At 34.6% G+C, this 16,919-nt stretch overlaps 1 protein-coding gene and 1 long non-coding RNA gene across 2 annotated transcripts; both read right to left on the bottom strand.

The window, feature by feature from the left end:
* Window positions 1–1,314: 1,314 nt before the first annotated feature.
* Window positions 1,315–3,252, bottom strand: LOC127103260 (alpha carbonic anhydrase 7). Its single transcript, XM_051040522.1, has 7 exons — window positions 2,983–3,252; window positions 2,682–2,899; window positions 2,486–2,592; window positions 2,255–2,357; window positions 2,007–2,174; window positions 1,858–1,911; window positions 1,315–1,664 (listed from the first exon to the last, which is right to left on the bottom strand). The coding sequence occupies exons 1-7, from the start codon at window positions 3,071–3,073 to the stop codon at window positions 1,584–1,586; spliced, it is 822 nt and encodes a 273-aa protein (XP_050896479.1). The 5' UTR covers window positions 3,074–3,252; the 3' UTR covers window positions 1,315–1,583.
* Window positions 3,253–7,258: 4,006 nt separating this feature from the next.
* LOC127103259 (uncharacterized) lies at window positions 7,259–8,248 on the bottom strand. The gene is made up of 3 exons (XR_007794760.1): window positions 7,824–8,248; window positions 7,474–7,736; window positions 7,259–7,383 (listed from the first exon to the last, which is right to left on the bottom strand). It is a non-coding gene; the product is annotated as an uncharacterized LOC127103259 (long non-coding RNA).
* Window positions 8,249–16,919: the final 8,671 nt, after the last annotated feature.

The raw sequence follows: 16,919 nt of genomic DNA, 5'->3' as shown, positions 1-16,919 counted from the left end.
ATCACAAGAGAGGGAGACACCACTCCCTCAAAAAAAACTTAAGATATTAAGTTAATGGAACATGTCTTTTATAAATCTAACATTTCACTTATTCATAAATGTTGTAGAATTTAATCACTTACACTTGTACCCAACAATCTCCCTGCAAGTAAAAGTCCTTACATCATATACCAGGATCTAACTCGGATCCAACTCTCCCTCTTCCATCAAGCCTAACCACGACTCTAAAACCACTTGCTTGGGAGACCGAGGGACGCGGGAACACCAACGAACGCTTAATGCTCCAGAATCACAAGAGATGAAGATACCACAAATGTGAGTCGTCATATCCTATAACAAGATTCAAGTTTTGCTCTCACCAAGCCAGACCATAACTCTGATATTACTTGTCAGAAAGACTAGGAGAGTCAAAAGCATCAACGAAACCAATACTTCATGACCACAAGAGAGGAAGACACAATATATCCACCAAAAATATTAAGATATTAGATATATGAATATTCTCTCTTATAAATTTAATATTTCACATATTCATAGTCGATGTAGGACTTAACCACTCATATTTGCACCCATCAGACTATTACAAACAAAAATTTATTTTTAAATTTAGACTTAAATACATTTTTGGTCCTTTTATTTTAATAGTTTGTAATTTTTAGTCGGTCCATTTTAAAAATCAACTTTTTGATCCCTGAATTTTATATCACTTGGAATTTAATTGACCATCATCTAATTTTGCATATGTAGCATCGATGATTAGGACAAAAAAAATATTTTTAATGAGTTGGTAAGATTGACTAGAATAATTTATTATTGAATATCTTTTGTAGAATAAATTAATTAATTTAATTAATATTTTTATAAATATATTTTGAAATAATTTAATATCAAATTTAAAATAAAATTAATGGCCATTAGGCCCAAATCATTGTCACATCTCACCATCCCACAAGTACTCGATGTGTTGCGGTTTTTAAACATATATAAATACTAAATTTATTTATAGAGAAAACAATGGAAGACTAAATGAAGTGTTTCTCCTCTGTTCATCATCTTGTCTCTCCCATAACTTCAAAGAGCGATAAATGTAGCTTAATTTCTCAAAGCTACAAACAAAAGGAACATGTTTAAATACTTAAGATTGATAAGTGAAAACAACTTTAATGTGATTTACAGAAGAAAGGGTCTAGATAATAGATATATACTATGTAACTTTCGCTCAGGTATATACCCTATAACTTTTTATATATGTTAAGAAGGGAAGCATTATCTTTCTCTATTATTACCCATAACGGAAAATGTACATTCCAGAAAGAAGAAAAGATTATACATGTTATTTCATTTCACATGTTATTCTTAATTTATTTATAATAGTGACTCAAGAGATGACAAGTTATTCTTACATATAGCACATGCCATAATAAATTTGTCCTGAATTCTACAGTGAAAGCTCATGCTTATTACTACAAGACAATTAAAACTGAGACATCGTAACTAGAAAAATCTAAACACGATGATGAATACTACAAGTACGTTTATTATCAAATCAAGTCGCCAAATAGTCTTTGTCGATTCCTTCCTCTTCATACTCTGAGTCCATATTTATTCAGCTGCACTAGTCGCTCATTTACTGGTTGCAATGGTCTTGCATTAGAGTTTGATTCCTGCCAAATAAATTTATATCCTAATTCACTAAATATATATAGTACATAATAACCATGAATAACCGAAGGTTAATTAACATTAAAAAAAAAAAATATATATATATATATATATATATATATATATATATATATATATATATATATATATATATATATATATATATATATATATATATATATATATATAACTTACATCGTGAACAGCAACTCGAAGCAATTCAATTTGCTCCTTCGAAACAGATTTCACCTAATCATTTCAATAAAGTTAATATAATTAATTTGAAAGCTAATAAATATAGTTAAATTAAAATAATCATTTAACAAATTAAATTAATTATTAACCTTTGTAATAATTGTCCAAGTAATATTTGGAGAGCATGGTGGAGTAGTCAACGAACCAATATATCTATAATACTGCCTTCTGCCAAATGTAATAAGATTAGGCACAACTATACCTATTTCCCTTTCTGCCCCACTACTTTCAGAAATTGCTTTCAAGTCCTTTTTCAACTATATAAAAAAGAATATTTAGTTAATTATCACTACAACAAAATGTAAATTATACAGACTCTAGTATTTAATTAATTTACCAATGACAAGAAAAGATCTGGTATTGCAATCTTGTATAATATCCCAATCACTGCTATTTTTCCTGATGGAGTTTGGTGTACCAAATGTAACTCTAAATCAAATCTGCAACACAATTATTTATTAAATATCATATTGCACGAGTGCAATTTAAGATCTGCGACAATCTATTTATTATTTTTTTAAAGATGAAATTTTAACTATTAAATTATTTTGACGATTTTTTTTTTTACCTTTTGCCATTTATGGTGTGTTCCGAAGGAGAATGCCAATGGAGTTGTCTAAGAATATACTGGGTTCCATTAATTTGTAGGTAGCTTGAGTTTGAAATCAATTCCAGCTATTCATATCAAAATTGATTCACAAGATTATTATTGAAAAGGTTACTTTAGATAATTTATTTATAATAAGATGATTTTGATTAATTACCATGATATCATGACCTCTATTTTTAAGAGTTGCATTAGAGGGCTTGTAGTTGATTTGAAGTGTTCCTAAATTGGATACAATTTGGACCTTTTGATTCAATATATCTATTGGTGATTGCTTTGTTCCATTTTTGCACATGAACCATTCTGGTTTAATATTCCCCCAATTTTGTGGTCCTTTATCACTCTCTTCATCATAATTAAACTCACTCTCATCGTCTGCAAGTAGCATAAGTTAAAAATGAATTAAATATAAAAAAAGTTTAAGAAAAATTGTTTAATAAAAATAAGTAAAACATTACCAACTTCTTGAGACATTGCTGGGCATGAAGATAGCAAAACAAGTGCTATTATTAAACTGAAAATCAAAACAATTGAAGCAAGCTTTGCCATTTTAATTTGCAAGATGTTTGATCAAGTTGTGTTTGGAGCTGTTTCCACAAAGAAAAAGACAGTAACTATATTTATAGACACCTTGGCTATAAGGAATGGAAATTAATTAAAAATGTTTTAAGAATTGTAATATTAAAAAAAGGAAAAATTACTTTGACATCAATGAAGAAACTTGTACTGCAAGATTCTCATTTGAGACTTTTATCTTCAAAATTATGAAGTAAAAGAAACCAATAGCAATACGACATTGCCATTTTTATGTGATCCTGTTTTGTGTCCTTGTTAGGTAATTGGTATATTTGTTGTTCCGTTGCTTCCAAGAAATTATGCTTTTTGGCAAAAATCGATTTCACTCACATTTCCGTCTTCAAACACTCATTTAAGTGAACTTCTTGAAAAATATGTTTATCATAAATTAGGTTGCTTTATTACATCAATAAATTATGCTATTAATGAATAATATTTTTTAAAATAATTTATATTTTTTTATATACAATTAACTGCATTTTCTCAATTTATATGAAATTATCTAAGTAGAGTATAATACAGCATTAATATTTTTTTTTTCAATTATACATTTTAATCTATACTACTTGCATTGAATTACGTTCAATTTAATATTCTTTTATGATAAAAATAGATACACTGGTGCATGATAAGAAAATTTTAGTGAAAATAAAATATTATTTCTCTTTCATTTATATAACTTTTTAATTTGTCTGAAATTGTTAGCTAGAACATTCATTTAAAAAAAAGATAGTCTTTTATTTGAGCCTGTTAGAAATATCGGTAAAGTTGAATGGATCCAAAACTGAATTGTGAATGAAGTCTTTTTTTTTTTAAATATTCCAAGCACTCTCTTTATGTTTTAGAGTTGGAAGCAGGAATGCTCAAGATAATTCAACTTTATATCGAATTTGCATAAGACCAACGAAAACTTGATTTGTAGCGATGAGTGTTTGGAATTTGTGCAAGAGGATATTCGGTTTTGTTATGATGATATTATGAATTCATAGCGATGTATTTATAGGTCATGCATGTGTTGTTTCATAAGGTTGTGACCCTTGATGAAACAACACCTTTTAACTAAAAGTTGCATTGTTTCCAATCATTTCCTATCTTCATTCCTGCACCAACATTTCACGAAGCATTGCTTCTCTTCAAATTCAAAAATTCAAACACGTGCATCGACCAAAATGAGAGCAATAATGAGGTCGGTCAAAGATCGACCGACGCTGCCTCATAACGCTGCGAGTAGCCCGATTGCTCCTATGTGGCGTGCCTAAATGCTCAAGTGTCACCTACAAGCCGTCACTAGTACCTCTACGCCAACGCCCTCGGACCCGGTCCCGGAGCCAGTGGTGACACCGGCAAGAGGTGTATGGATGAGACAAGTTGCATAATATTTGGGACTACCACATTTGTCCATGTGCCACTTTATCCTCTTTTGTCCTTTTGTTAAGTTAATGTTATTAAGTCTTTATAAAGGCTTTGAATGTGAGTAAAGCATCCAATGTGAGACTATTTCCCTTGCATTTAGTAGCATTTACTCCATTCCACTTTTCTTATCATTTTGGAACATACATACATGGACATTTAATGTTCATGAATTTATAACAATCCCCCACTTGTTCCAATAATGACAAGACTAATTCCAGAAAAGGAAACAATGAATGTTAGTATAGTTAGGTATCTTTCTATTTAAAATTTAACCTTTGTAAAGACAACGCAAAGTCTACTCAGAATGTTAGGTATCAATGCTTTTAAACCATTAATCCATATGAATAAACCAGTGTTACCTTACACATATTCTTTAAGGGTTCTTCGCCTACATTTCTCTCCTAACACTTATTTATGACCATATGCTTTCTTGTTTCATGAGTTTTTCGTGAGAGAAACTCCAACTCTCACTTTGAGACAACACCATCTCGAAATTCACATAGGTGAAGTTCATATTGTATCCTTTTCCATGAGACACATAACCTCGGTATTGAACTTCATTAAGAGTTTAAATAAAAATTCAATCCTCATTTAAAAGTCAACAGTATAATAAAATGTTCCACAAACACCCAAGCCAACGACTTGTTGTTACCCATTGAATCTTGAGGTTAATGTTCTGTTAACGTAAGATTGAGTTGTTGCCGTTGTCGAAACTCTTACTTAAGGAGTTTCAACCCCATACCTCTCGAGGTTGTTTTTACTAAGTCTCTGCCTAGTGGCTTAGAAAATGGATCAGCCAAATTATAACTCGTTCGTATATATGTGAATGAAATGATTCCATCTTTAGCCAATTTTCTCATAAAGGAATGTCTAAGTCCTATGTGTCTAGACTTTTCCATTATACACTTCGCTGAATGCTCTAGATAAAGTGGTTTGGCTATCGAAGTGTATCAACATCTTTGAAACATTGTCTTTTTCCTATGGAACTTCTAACAGAAGGTCCCTTAACCATTCCGCTTCTTGATCGACGAAAGAAAGAGCCACGAATTCTGATTCCATGGTTGAAAGAGTAATGTAGTTTGTTTCTTGCTTTTCCAAGAAATTGTTCCTCCAGCCACTACGCCAAATAAGGGAAAAGAGGGCGCTTATTTTGGCCTATAACAGCGCTTTTAAGCGCCCTCTAATCTGGCGCTGGCATAGGTAAAGACAGCGCTTTGTTTTCCTGGAGAAAGCGCTGTCTAAAGGGCCACATTATAGTGCGCTTTATGAAAAAAGCGCCCTCTGGAGTGGTCCATAAAGGGACACCTTAGAGGGCGCTTTCTGGGAAAAGCGCCCTCTAAAGTTGTCAATGTAAAGTGTTTAGAGGGCGCTTTCTGGAGAAAGCGCCCTCTAAAGTTGTCAATGTAAAGTGTTCAGAGGGCGCTTATTTTTTTAAAATAACTAACACTTTAGAGGGCGCTTTCTGCAGAAAGCGCCCTCTAAAGTTGTCAATGTAAAGTATTTAGAGGGCGCTTTCTGGACAAAGCGCCCTCTAAAGTTCTCAATGTAAAGTGTTTAGAGGGCGCTTCCTACAGAAAGCGCCCTCTAAAGTGTTAGTTATTTTAAAAAAATTTGTTTGAAAAACAGTGGATATTTAATTGGTAACCTGTTCGCATGCTGCAAAAGTGTAAAATTCATATTGATTTCATCCTTTAATCCAATGTTATACACCATTAATCCATTGATATATACAACATGAATCCATTTATATACAACATTAATCCTCCATATATACAACATTAATATATGATTCTTTGATCAACAATATACAACAACATATTCATGATTTAGTAAAAGTACAACAACAATATACAACATATATACAACAACAACATACAACAACAACATTCCATACATATATGTACCAATATACAACCTAGCTATATGATTCTTTGATCAACAATGAATTGACACAATTCATCCTTCATTTCATCCAAATGAGCTCTTGAGTAAGATTTGTATTCCTCAAAGTACTACAATTAAGAGAATAAAACATATTCATGATTTAGTAACAAATTAGATTAGTTATCCGATAATATTAAAATAAACCCTAAGTTATTATTCCATACCATTTTTGGGATGTCTATACGATTCAATGCAATGATATCTCTCATAAATCTCAATACAAAAAATCCGCAATCGACCGAATTATTTTGCTGAGGACACTACACAGAAAAACAAACAAATATATATAGTTAATTTCTTACAAACACTATTATAAGCAAAAAAACAAACACTATTATAAGCAAAAATAAGATACTTAATATATACCTGAACTCTGACCCAGGTAATGTCCTTCCTAATGCGGTAATTCCTTTTCGATCTAAATTTTAGTATTGCCCTAACAAAATAAAAACGTATATTGAGATCAATCTGACAGACATAATTAAATATAGAAATACACACGAATATTTAGGGGAATTTCACTTACGTGTCAACCGTCTTCTTCAAACCCGAATATTTACTCCAATCACCCGATAACGAATCGAGATAATACACTATTAGTCTCGAAAGATCCATAGCAACCAACACCCAGTGGCCACTGTAAAATAAAACAAAAATTTAGATGAATGAAAATTTTCTACGTAAAAGATATACATAGATTAGAATGAAATTATTAGAAAGAAAATCTAACCCGTTGCCAGAATTAAACGGTAAAAAAAAACAAACTGCGTGTAGTATTATCGCCGGCCGCCATGAATCTATCGACTAGATCATTCTTTACGGATGTTGGATTTTTCGATATTAACGTTGCGTTGACACGGGAAGCAGCAATAAAATTGAAACGGTTACACAATTCAGTTCCCCGCATCAATTTGTCATACATATACCTTAAATAGAAACATAATAAATATTAGACTACTCATTGAAATGTGTAAATAAATTGTTCAACTAAGTAAATTATAGATTGATCGGAGTACCATATGTATGTATGAATGATAGCGATGCCCAATTCGTCGTGCTCAAAAAGTTGTTGCATGTCCTCCTTTGCAATTATTTCGGAATGAGCAAATCCGAAAACACCTTCATCAAAATCTACACTACGAATGGACCCGTCCATAATATCGGACTCTTCCACCATTTTCTCAAGACGCATCATAATTTGAGATTTTGTCCCGGCCGTCGTTGGAATATCCTTCGTTGGAATATCCTTACCATCGCTTTTCAACTTTCGACCGGGAACCTAAAAATTCATATAAAATAAATCATTACTTTTTGTGATGCAAAAGAACCGTTGTGTATATAATTCAATGGGTATATATATTTATACCTCTTTTTGAGATGCAACCGACTCGATGCGTCTTGAAATCCCTTTACCAGCTTTAGGGGTGGGTCTTGTAGGAGTCTAACATTACCATGTAATAAGGGTTGATTAAATATCATAATTGTAGCTGAATTGAAATGTGAATACTAAATATTCATAATCATTTAGAACATATATACCTCGGCATCAGGGAAAATTAGATCTGACGGCCAACCAACAAAGAATCCGACTGCATCTCGCATCAACGTTGTCTCTGAAACAACGTCGGGTAATGGTAGACGGGCGTCCGTATCTAATACGAGGTCAACCGAAACTTTCATAAATCCCACCGGGAGGGGATTATGGTGAAGTAATTCACCCGAAGTATTGTGCACTTTTCCCTTGCCAACCATGCGATAAGTTGGTGACGATAGATACAGCTGACAAGGTGAAATGCCCTAAACCAATAATAAATGTTATTGTTAACTTGTATATGTGTCAAGTAAAAAAGTGCTATTTTAATTTCATAATAACATATATAATTACCTCGGGAAATTTCGGTTGATGATTGATACTAGCTCGGTCACTAGTATCTTTTGCCTCGGAAGCGCACCTTTCCTCTCTATACCTTGCATTCTCGTTTTGCAGTTGGAGTACTTGTGCCCTTAACTCCGCCAAGGTCTCCATCACCTCTTTGTTGGTAGGATTTTTGTTTTTGTTTTTTTTATAAAATGACGACGGAGTCACACCAAAACCCTTACCCCTCACACGACCGGAATACTCAGGAACATTTAGTACTCGACTAAGTACGCTCCTGCAATCCTGGACCTCGGTTGAAGGTACGGTTTGGGATAAAGTCTCCTGAAATATTATTAGAGGAGATTAAAAATGAATTATATGTCTAACAAAATTTTCGATATAATTAAAGAAATAATGTTACATATACTTACACATTCGTCATAAACATTTTGGACCGCTTCAACGACAGCCCCATCCTTCCCAACCCGAGCAGCCTTCCATAATACGTGGTCCGGAAGAGATGTTGCGTCACTTTTCTCCTCGGCTAGCTACACATTGAATTAGATTATAAGATCATCAATTATAACATATTGTGACAATGTATAAGCTCATAGCATTTGAATATACTCACAATTCTTTGTTGTAACCGTGCATAACCCGTACGCCCTTTTTTGTACGGATACGCGGGTTTTGATGCCCTTTTCCTATTTATGTCGCTTATTTCCTGGATAAAAAAGTTTAAGGCATATTAGAACCAAGTAACTTAACAATTGTATAATACCATAATTAATAGACATTACATGGAATTTTTCATTTCTTCGTTTGGCGACAAAGTTATCCCATTCATCGGCTGAAATAATCTCGGCATACTTCATTGGCCGTTCTCCTTCAACAAATTTTCCTTCCTCATCCTTGAGAAATTTGTTGCACAAAAAGGATCGAAATCCTCGGAGTCTTTTTCCGGCCAATTGAATACAATATTTTTGCCGGCTTTCATCGATGTGAAAGGATCTCTAAAAACCATACAAATGGAGTGTGTTATTATAAAGTCATATTATAACAATATATGGTTAACAAATAGTCAACAAAAAAAACATATAACAATATATGGTAAGTACCTGTATCTCCGACCATATTTTTTCCTTGCCAACCTTCAAGTCCGGACTTCTCCAATTATCACATGTAATCGGAATATGTTGTCGAACAAGGAAACCAATGTAACTTGCCAACATTGAACCGTTAGGCTCAATTAGTTGGTCTTCAGCACTCCAATGCACTTCAAATTTTACACCCTTGTGTCTTGCACGAATGATTGACTTCATAACAGTCAATCCTCGTTTGATTTCTTTTTCAACATTATTACGTGATTCATTCGCGGCATGGGTATCGTCTTGGTTAGCCATTTTATCTGTAATATAGAAATGATTCAATAAGACCCAAGTAAGACAATGATTCAATACGTCAACACATTCATATACCTTCCATTTCTCATGCAAAAGACCTACTGCATGCAAAAGACTAATGCAAACTCACACACACCTACTGCATGCAAAAGACCAATGCAAATTTATGGTGTTTGGAACATGAACAAACTTGCATCCATAATCATCAAACTTCCAAGCACAAGCTCAAACACACTTCAAATGATATCAGTTTTCAATCAGAAATAAAAAACTCAGTTTTCCCTAAACAACATTAATCAACATAATGCACAAAATGTAAAACTAAGTTTAGAAAATGCCCTAATCAAACACATGAAGAAAGTGAACGGTAAAGATGGAGAAGAGAAATACCTTCAAGGTGACGGTAACGATGGAGAAGAAAGTGAACAGTGACGGTGGACGTGAACGTGAACGCAGCAGCAGAAAAAGGCGACGGCGACGACGATGGTGAGGGAGGGAGAACGAACGGAGGACGAGAGTAATCGCAGTAGACGGTGGACGCAGTAGTAGAGAGAAAACCCAGTTACGTTGCTTATAGAGAGGGAAAATAAAGAGACATGCAGTATATGTTATAATTTTAATGTTTACTAAAGGGGACCTTAGAGGGCGCTTTTTAAAAAAAGCGCCCTCTAAAGGGGGCCTAAGAGGGCGCTTCTGAAAGCGCTCTCTAAGGCTTTCCAAAAGCGCCTTCTAAACTGGAAATGTACATGGACTTAGAGAGCGCTTTTTCAAAAGCGCCCTCTAAGGGTAACCTTAGAGGGCGCTTTCACAAAAGCGCCCTCTATTGTTGTCCCTCCATTTTTTTTTTGGCTTCACTTTAGAGGGCGCTTAGTTACAAAAGCGCCCTCTAAAGGGGGCCTAAGAGGGCGCTTCTAAAAGCGCTCTCTAAGGCTTTCCAAAAGCGCCTTATAAACTGGAAATGTACATGGACATAGAGAGCGCTTTTTTAGAAGCGCCCTCTAAGGTTACCCTTAGAGGGCGCTTTCAATAAAGCGTCCTCTATTGGTGTCCCTTCATTTCCTCATTATTTTTTCGCTTCACTTTAGAGGGCGCTTTGTTACAAAAGCGCCCTCTAAAGTGCGCTGTCTATTCAAGTTGTTCGCTCCTTATTTTTCTCTTCACTTTAGAGTGCGCTTTTGTAATAAAGCGCCCTCTAAGGGGCGCTGTCTATTCCAGTTTTTGGCGTAGTGAGCTAGTGTAAATATCCACCTAGTTGTGGATTTATGATCTCCAATATTGGATATCTAACCTGTATTGGTATATCCTTCTAATATGGAGGAAAACCTGCCATAGTGAAGGCCAAGTTTTTTGGTCTTTTGTAGATAGCAAAAAATCCTTGTGATTGCCTTCCAATGTTCTTTATTTGGATTACTAGTGAATATACCCATTTTACTAACTGTAAATGATATGTATGGTCTGGTATATTACATTAAGTACATAAGACACCCTATTGCACTTGCATACTCCAATTGAGCCACTGCTCTTCCATTGCTCTTTTGAAGTTTGACAGCATGATCAAAAGGAGTGGTTACTTCCTTAAAATTTAGGTGTTTAAACTTATCAAGCATTTTTTTAATATAATGTGTTTGACTAAGTTCGTAACCCCCACTATTTCTCCTTACTTTGATCCCTAAAATTGTGTCAACTAATACAAGATCTTTCATCTTGAATGTGGAAGTTAGAAACTTTTTTGTATCTAAAAGTCCATCCATGTTGCTGCTAATTATCAACATGTCATCAACGTATAAACAAAGAAATATTACAATATTTTTCGTACCTTTGTGTATAAACAATTGTCACACGAGTTAGGAGTAAATCTATTTGAAAGTATGACAAAATCAAATTTTTAATGACATTGTTTTGGTGCTTGTTTTTGTCCATATAGGGATTTGATAAGTTTACACACTTTTTGTTCATTTCCAGGAAACACGTAGCCTTATGGTTGTTCCATGTAGATTTCCTTATCGGGATATCCATTTAAGAATGTTGTTTTAACATCCATTTGATTAACTATAAGGTCATTCAAAGAGGCTAAGACGAACAAAATTCTAATTGTTGTTGTTTTTGCTACCGGTGCATATGTATCAAAGTAATCAACACCCTTTTTTTGTCTAAATCCCTTTACCACTAATATTTCCTTATATGTGTTTAATGTACCATCACTATGATACTTCTTTTTAAACACCCATTTGCATCCAATGGGCCTTTATCCCTTTGGTATTTCAACAAATTCCAAAGTGTGATTTAACGTGATTGAATCCATTTCATCTTGGATAGCGTCCTTCCAAAAAGAAGAGTCTCTTGAAGTCACTACTTCCTTGTAAGTTTTAGGATCATCTTCTACTTGAAAAATAATAGGAATATTTTGTACATAGTTCTCACAGTTTCCTTCAACTAGATAAAAAGATATAAGTTGAGAATCAATTTCATTTGGTCATAAATCCTTTCTTTTCTGGACTCTTTTGCTTATCCTAGGTTCGTGTTGTGTTTCAATGAACCGAGAGGTACTTTCGGGTTGTATCTCGATACTCCAATAAGAATCTTCCTCACAAAATTCTTTGTTTGCGGGAGACTCAAATTTTTTATCCTTACTAATAATGTTTTCAAAGAATTCTACATCCCGGAATTCAACGATTACATTAGACTCTAAGTTTAAAAGTCTATATGCTTTACTATTTGGTGCATAACCTATAAAGGCATATTTTATATCACGAGGACCTAATTTGATTCTCTTAGGATCCATATTTGTAGAGTAGGCTACACACCCTCACACTCTGAAGTGACCGATATTTGATGTTCTGCCTTTCCATAACTCATATGGGAAAACACCGATTTTCTTTAAAGGAATTTTGTTAATTATGTGGCAGCGGTTAGTAAGGCCTTATCCCATAAATTAAATGGCAATTTGGAATGTATTAACATGACATTCATCATCTCTTGATATGTTCGATTCTTCCTCTCGGCTACACCATTTTATTGTGGTATGTGAGGTACGGAGCATTCATGTATATTGTCATGTTCTTCATAAAATGCATCAAATTCAATAGAAAAATATTCGCCGCCCCTATCACTCTTAAGGACTTTGATTTTTTTATTTAATTTATTTTCTACTTTTGCTTTGAAAATTTTAAAGACATTGAAAGCATCATCTTTATGACTAAAAGATATACATATGTGAACCTAGAAGAATCATCGATGGATGTAATGAAATATTTGTTTCCCTTACGGGTTAACATGCCATTAAATTCACACAAATCTGAATGTGTAAGATCAAGGAGATTCGTATATCTTTCAACACTTTTGAAAGGTTTCTTAATCATCTTTGATTTAACACATAATTCACATTTATCTAAATCATTTATATTACATGAGATCAAACTAGACTTAATTAGTGTCTTCATAGAACTAATATAGGTATGTGTTAATCGATTATGCCATAAAGAAATTGACTCAAGCATGTAAGCATAATTAGAAATTTAATTAATAATATTGTCGGTAGTACATAGTTTTATCATTCCTTTAGTGGAATATTATTTTCCTATAAATACACCATTGCGGGTCAAAATAAGTTTGTCTGATTCATATACAGATTTAATTCTCGGTTTACCCAACAAATCCCCACTGACAAGATTCCTATTCATATCTGAGACATGAAGCATATTAACAAGAGTGACTTTCTATCCGGAAGTAAAGTTTAGTTTGACGGATCCGGTTCCAACAACATTAGATCGTACTTCATTTCCCATTTATATTTCATGTCCGTCATTGGTCACATGATAGGTTTTAAAAACAGCCCTGTCATAAGAGACATGCATTGTAGCACATGTGTCATACCACTATCCTTGCACTTTGCCTTCCATTATTTCGCTCACAGTAGCGATTATATTGTCATTTGCATGAACAACATTGATATCATTTTTTAACTTATTTTGCCTGCAATCTCGAGGATAGTGTCCAGGTTTTCAAAGCACAAAACATCCGCTTTTCGGAGGACTGCCAGAATGTTTGAACTTTTTATGTTCCTTTTTAAAAAATGTCCATGTATATATTAGCATTTACTCCATTCCATCATGTTTCCAAAGTCAATCATGAAGAGTCTTTCCTTATTTTGCATTTATTAGCATTTACTCCATTCCACTTTTCTTATCATTTTGAAACATATATACATGGACATTTAATTTTCATAAATTTATAACGAGTCAATCATGAAATAAGAAGAAAATAACAAATACTTTTATCTTGATAATTATACCCTCCGATCACTATTATCAGCAACATTGACTTTTTTGATACATTTGACTATCAATGTATTAGTCCATATATGGACTAGATATATTGACTAGATATATTGACAGTCAAATGTATCAAAAAAGTCAAATTTATTTATAATAGTGACTGGAGGATGTATGAAGTAAAAGAAACCAATATCATGACAGTAACGAGTCAATATATACGAGAGCTCTTTATTTATAAATTTGACTTTTATCAGAAAAGTCAAATTTATTTATAAGTATGAATTCTTTAAAAAAAGAGCTCTCGTATATATACATGACAGTAACTAATGAGTAACTAGTGAGTGATACGGGAAAATTTTACACCTCTCGCCATGTAAAGTTTGTCGAATCGGAATTTCCATTTAGCTCCCTTGCCACTCAAACACAGGCCCTCGCTTCAGACTCGATGCTCGCTTCACTCAACAAATACAAGCTCACTCAAATCATTCAAAAGCCTGCAAGTCCAATCAAAAATGAACTCACCCATATCACTCACTCGTTTGCGCCCTCATCATCAATCCCTAATGACCTCGCCGACACCACTAAACAACAACCTCCCTTCTCACAAACTTCCAGTGAGCTCGCCGAATCCACTCAAATGTCTTCGCCCTCTTCACCAAACTCCAATGAGCTCACTCAAAACATTCAAATGTCCTTGCCCTCGTCTCCAATATCCAATGAGCTGGCCCATATCACTACATCGCCAACGCCTCCACCACCACCCCCACCCACTACTCGCCCACACAAAAATCAGTTGACCAACGACGGTGGGATCATCACCCGTTCTCAAAACAACATCGTTAAGCCCATCAAAAATCTTAACCTTCATGTTCGCCCCTTATGTCCCATCGAACCCAATAGTATCACTCAAGCCCTTCGTGACCCTGATTAGCGCTCAACTATGCAAGCTGAATTTGATGCCTTACACAACAATAACACATGGGATCTTGTTAGTCGGTCCTCTTCTCAGAATTTGGTTGGGTGTAAATAGGTTTTTCGAATCAAACGGAATCCGGATGGCTTCATTGATCGTTACAAGGCACGGCTAGTCGCCAAAGGGTTTCATCAACGCCCTGGTTGTGACTACACAGAAACATTCAGTTCAATTGTTAAACCGGTGACTATTCATATTGTCCTCACACTTGCAGTTCGCCAAGGATGGTCCCTTCGTCAGCTTGATGTCAACAATGCGTTCCTCCAAGGGGAGCTCAAGGAGGAAGTATTCATGCTACAACCACCTGGATTTATCAACAAAAACTTCCATGATCATATTTGTCGCCTCAAAAAGGAACTCTATGGGATAAAGCAAGCACCCCATGCCTAGTATACGGAGCTCCGAGTATTCCTACTATCCCTTGACTTCGTCAACTCCACTGCTGATGCCTATTTATTCATCCACCACAAACCAGAAGTTACACTATACTTATTAGTATATGTTGATGATATCATTGTCATTGGGAGTTCTCCTGCAGAGGTCTCCACACTCATCGGCACCCTCGCCGCTCGCTTTTCTTTGAAAGATCTTGGATGTCTTAACTATTTCTTAGGGGTCGAAGTGATTCCCTCTACTACAGGTATATTCCTTTCACAAAGGAAATATATCACTGATCTACTACATAAATCAGGCATGGTAGATACGAAACCAACATCCACTCCAATGTCTGCCACATATAAGTTACTCAAGGGTTCAGGCAATCTCCTACCCTCCCCAACTGGGTATCGAGCGCTCGTTGGCAACCTCTAATACTTGAGCCTTACTCGCCCAGACATTGCCTTCAGCACCAACAAACTAGCCCAATTCATGCAGAACCCCAGAACGACGCATTGGACTGCACTCAAAAGAGTGCTCAGATACTTGACGGACTCATGTGACAAAGACGTCTTCATCTCGGCGACCGCCCCACTAAATTTCCACGCGTACTCAGATGCGGACTGGGCGGGCGACAAGGATGATTATATTTCTACCACTGGTTACCTATTATATCTTGGCAGCACACCCATCTCTTTGAGCTCTCGAAAATAACGTTATGTTACTCGATCGTTCACAAAAGCAGAATATAAAACCTTGGCTGACACGGCGAGTGAGCTACTATGGGTCCTTTCCATACTCACCGAACTTGGCCAGACTCCAACAGCCAATCCAATCATCTATTGTGACAATCTCTGTGCTACCCATCTTAGTGCTAATCCTATATTTCACTCTCGGATGAAACATATAGCCTTAGCATATCACTTTGTCCGAGAAAATGTTCAACATGACAAGTTTCGCGTATCCTTTGTTTCTACCGATGATCAACTTGTTGATATTCTAACCAAACCCCTACTTTGTCCTCAATTCGATTACTTCCTGTCCAAGTTGCATCTCTCATTCGGACCATACAACTTGCGGGAGGATATCAATAATAATAATTAGAATTTAATTTCTTTTAATTATTATGATTTATAAATTTGATATTAACTCATTATTCACTCACTTAATTAGTGGAAAGTTTGTAGGAAAATTGTTAACGTGAATCACTCCATTTAAGTTGTATATGTACATAAGAGTAACTAATTAGTAAAGAAAGAATTCTTTACCCCATTCTTTTCTTTGAGTTTCTTATAATACCAAATTGCCATTTTTATGTGATCCTGTTTTGTGTCCTTGTTAGGTAATTGGTATATTTGTTGTTCCGTTGCTTCCAAGAAATTATGCTTTTTGGCAAAAATCGATTTCACTCACATTTCCGTCTTCAAACACTCATTTAAGTGAACTTCTAAAAAAACATGTTTATCATAAATTATGTTGCTTTATTACATCAATAAATTATGCTATTAATGAATAATATTTTTAAAATAATTTATATTTTTTATATACAATTAACTGCATTTTCTCAATTTATATGAAA

The sequence above is a fragment of the Lathyrus oleraceus genome, chromosome 7 (genome assembly GCF_024323335.1).
Source record: "Lathyrus oleraceus cultivar Zhongwan6 chromosome 7, CAAS_Psat_ZW6_1.0, whole genome shotgun sequence".
NCBI classification, from domain to species: Eukaryota; Viridiplantae; Streptophyta; class Magnoliopsida; order Fabales; family Fabaceae; genus Lathyrus; species Lathyrus oleraceus.
The sequence above is the reverse complement of the archived record's forward strand: the minus strand, read 5'-3'. Positions and strand labels throughout refer to the sequence as shown.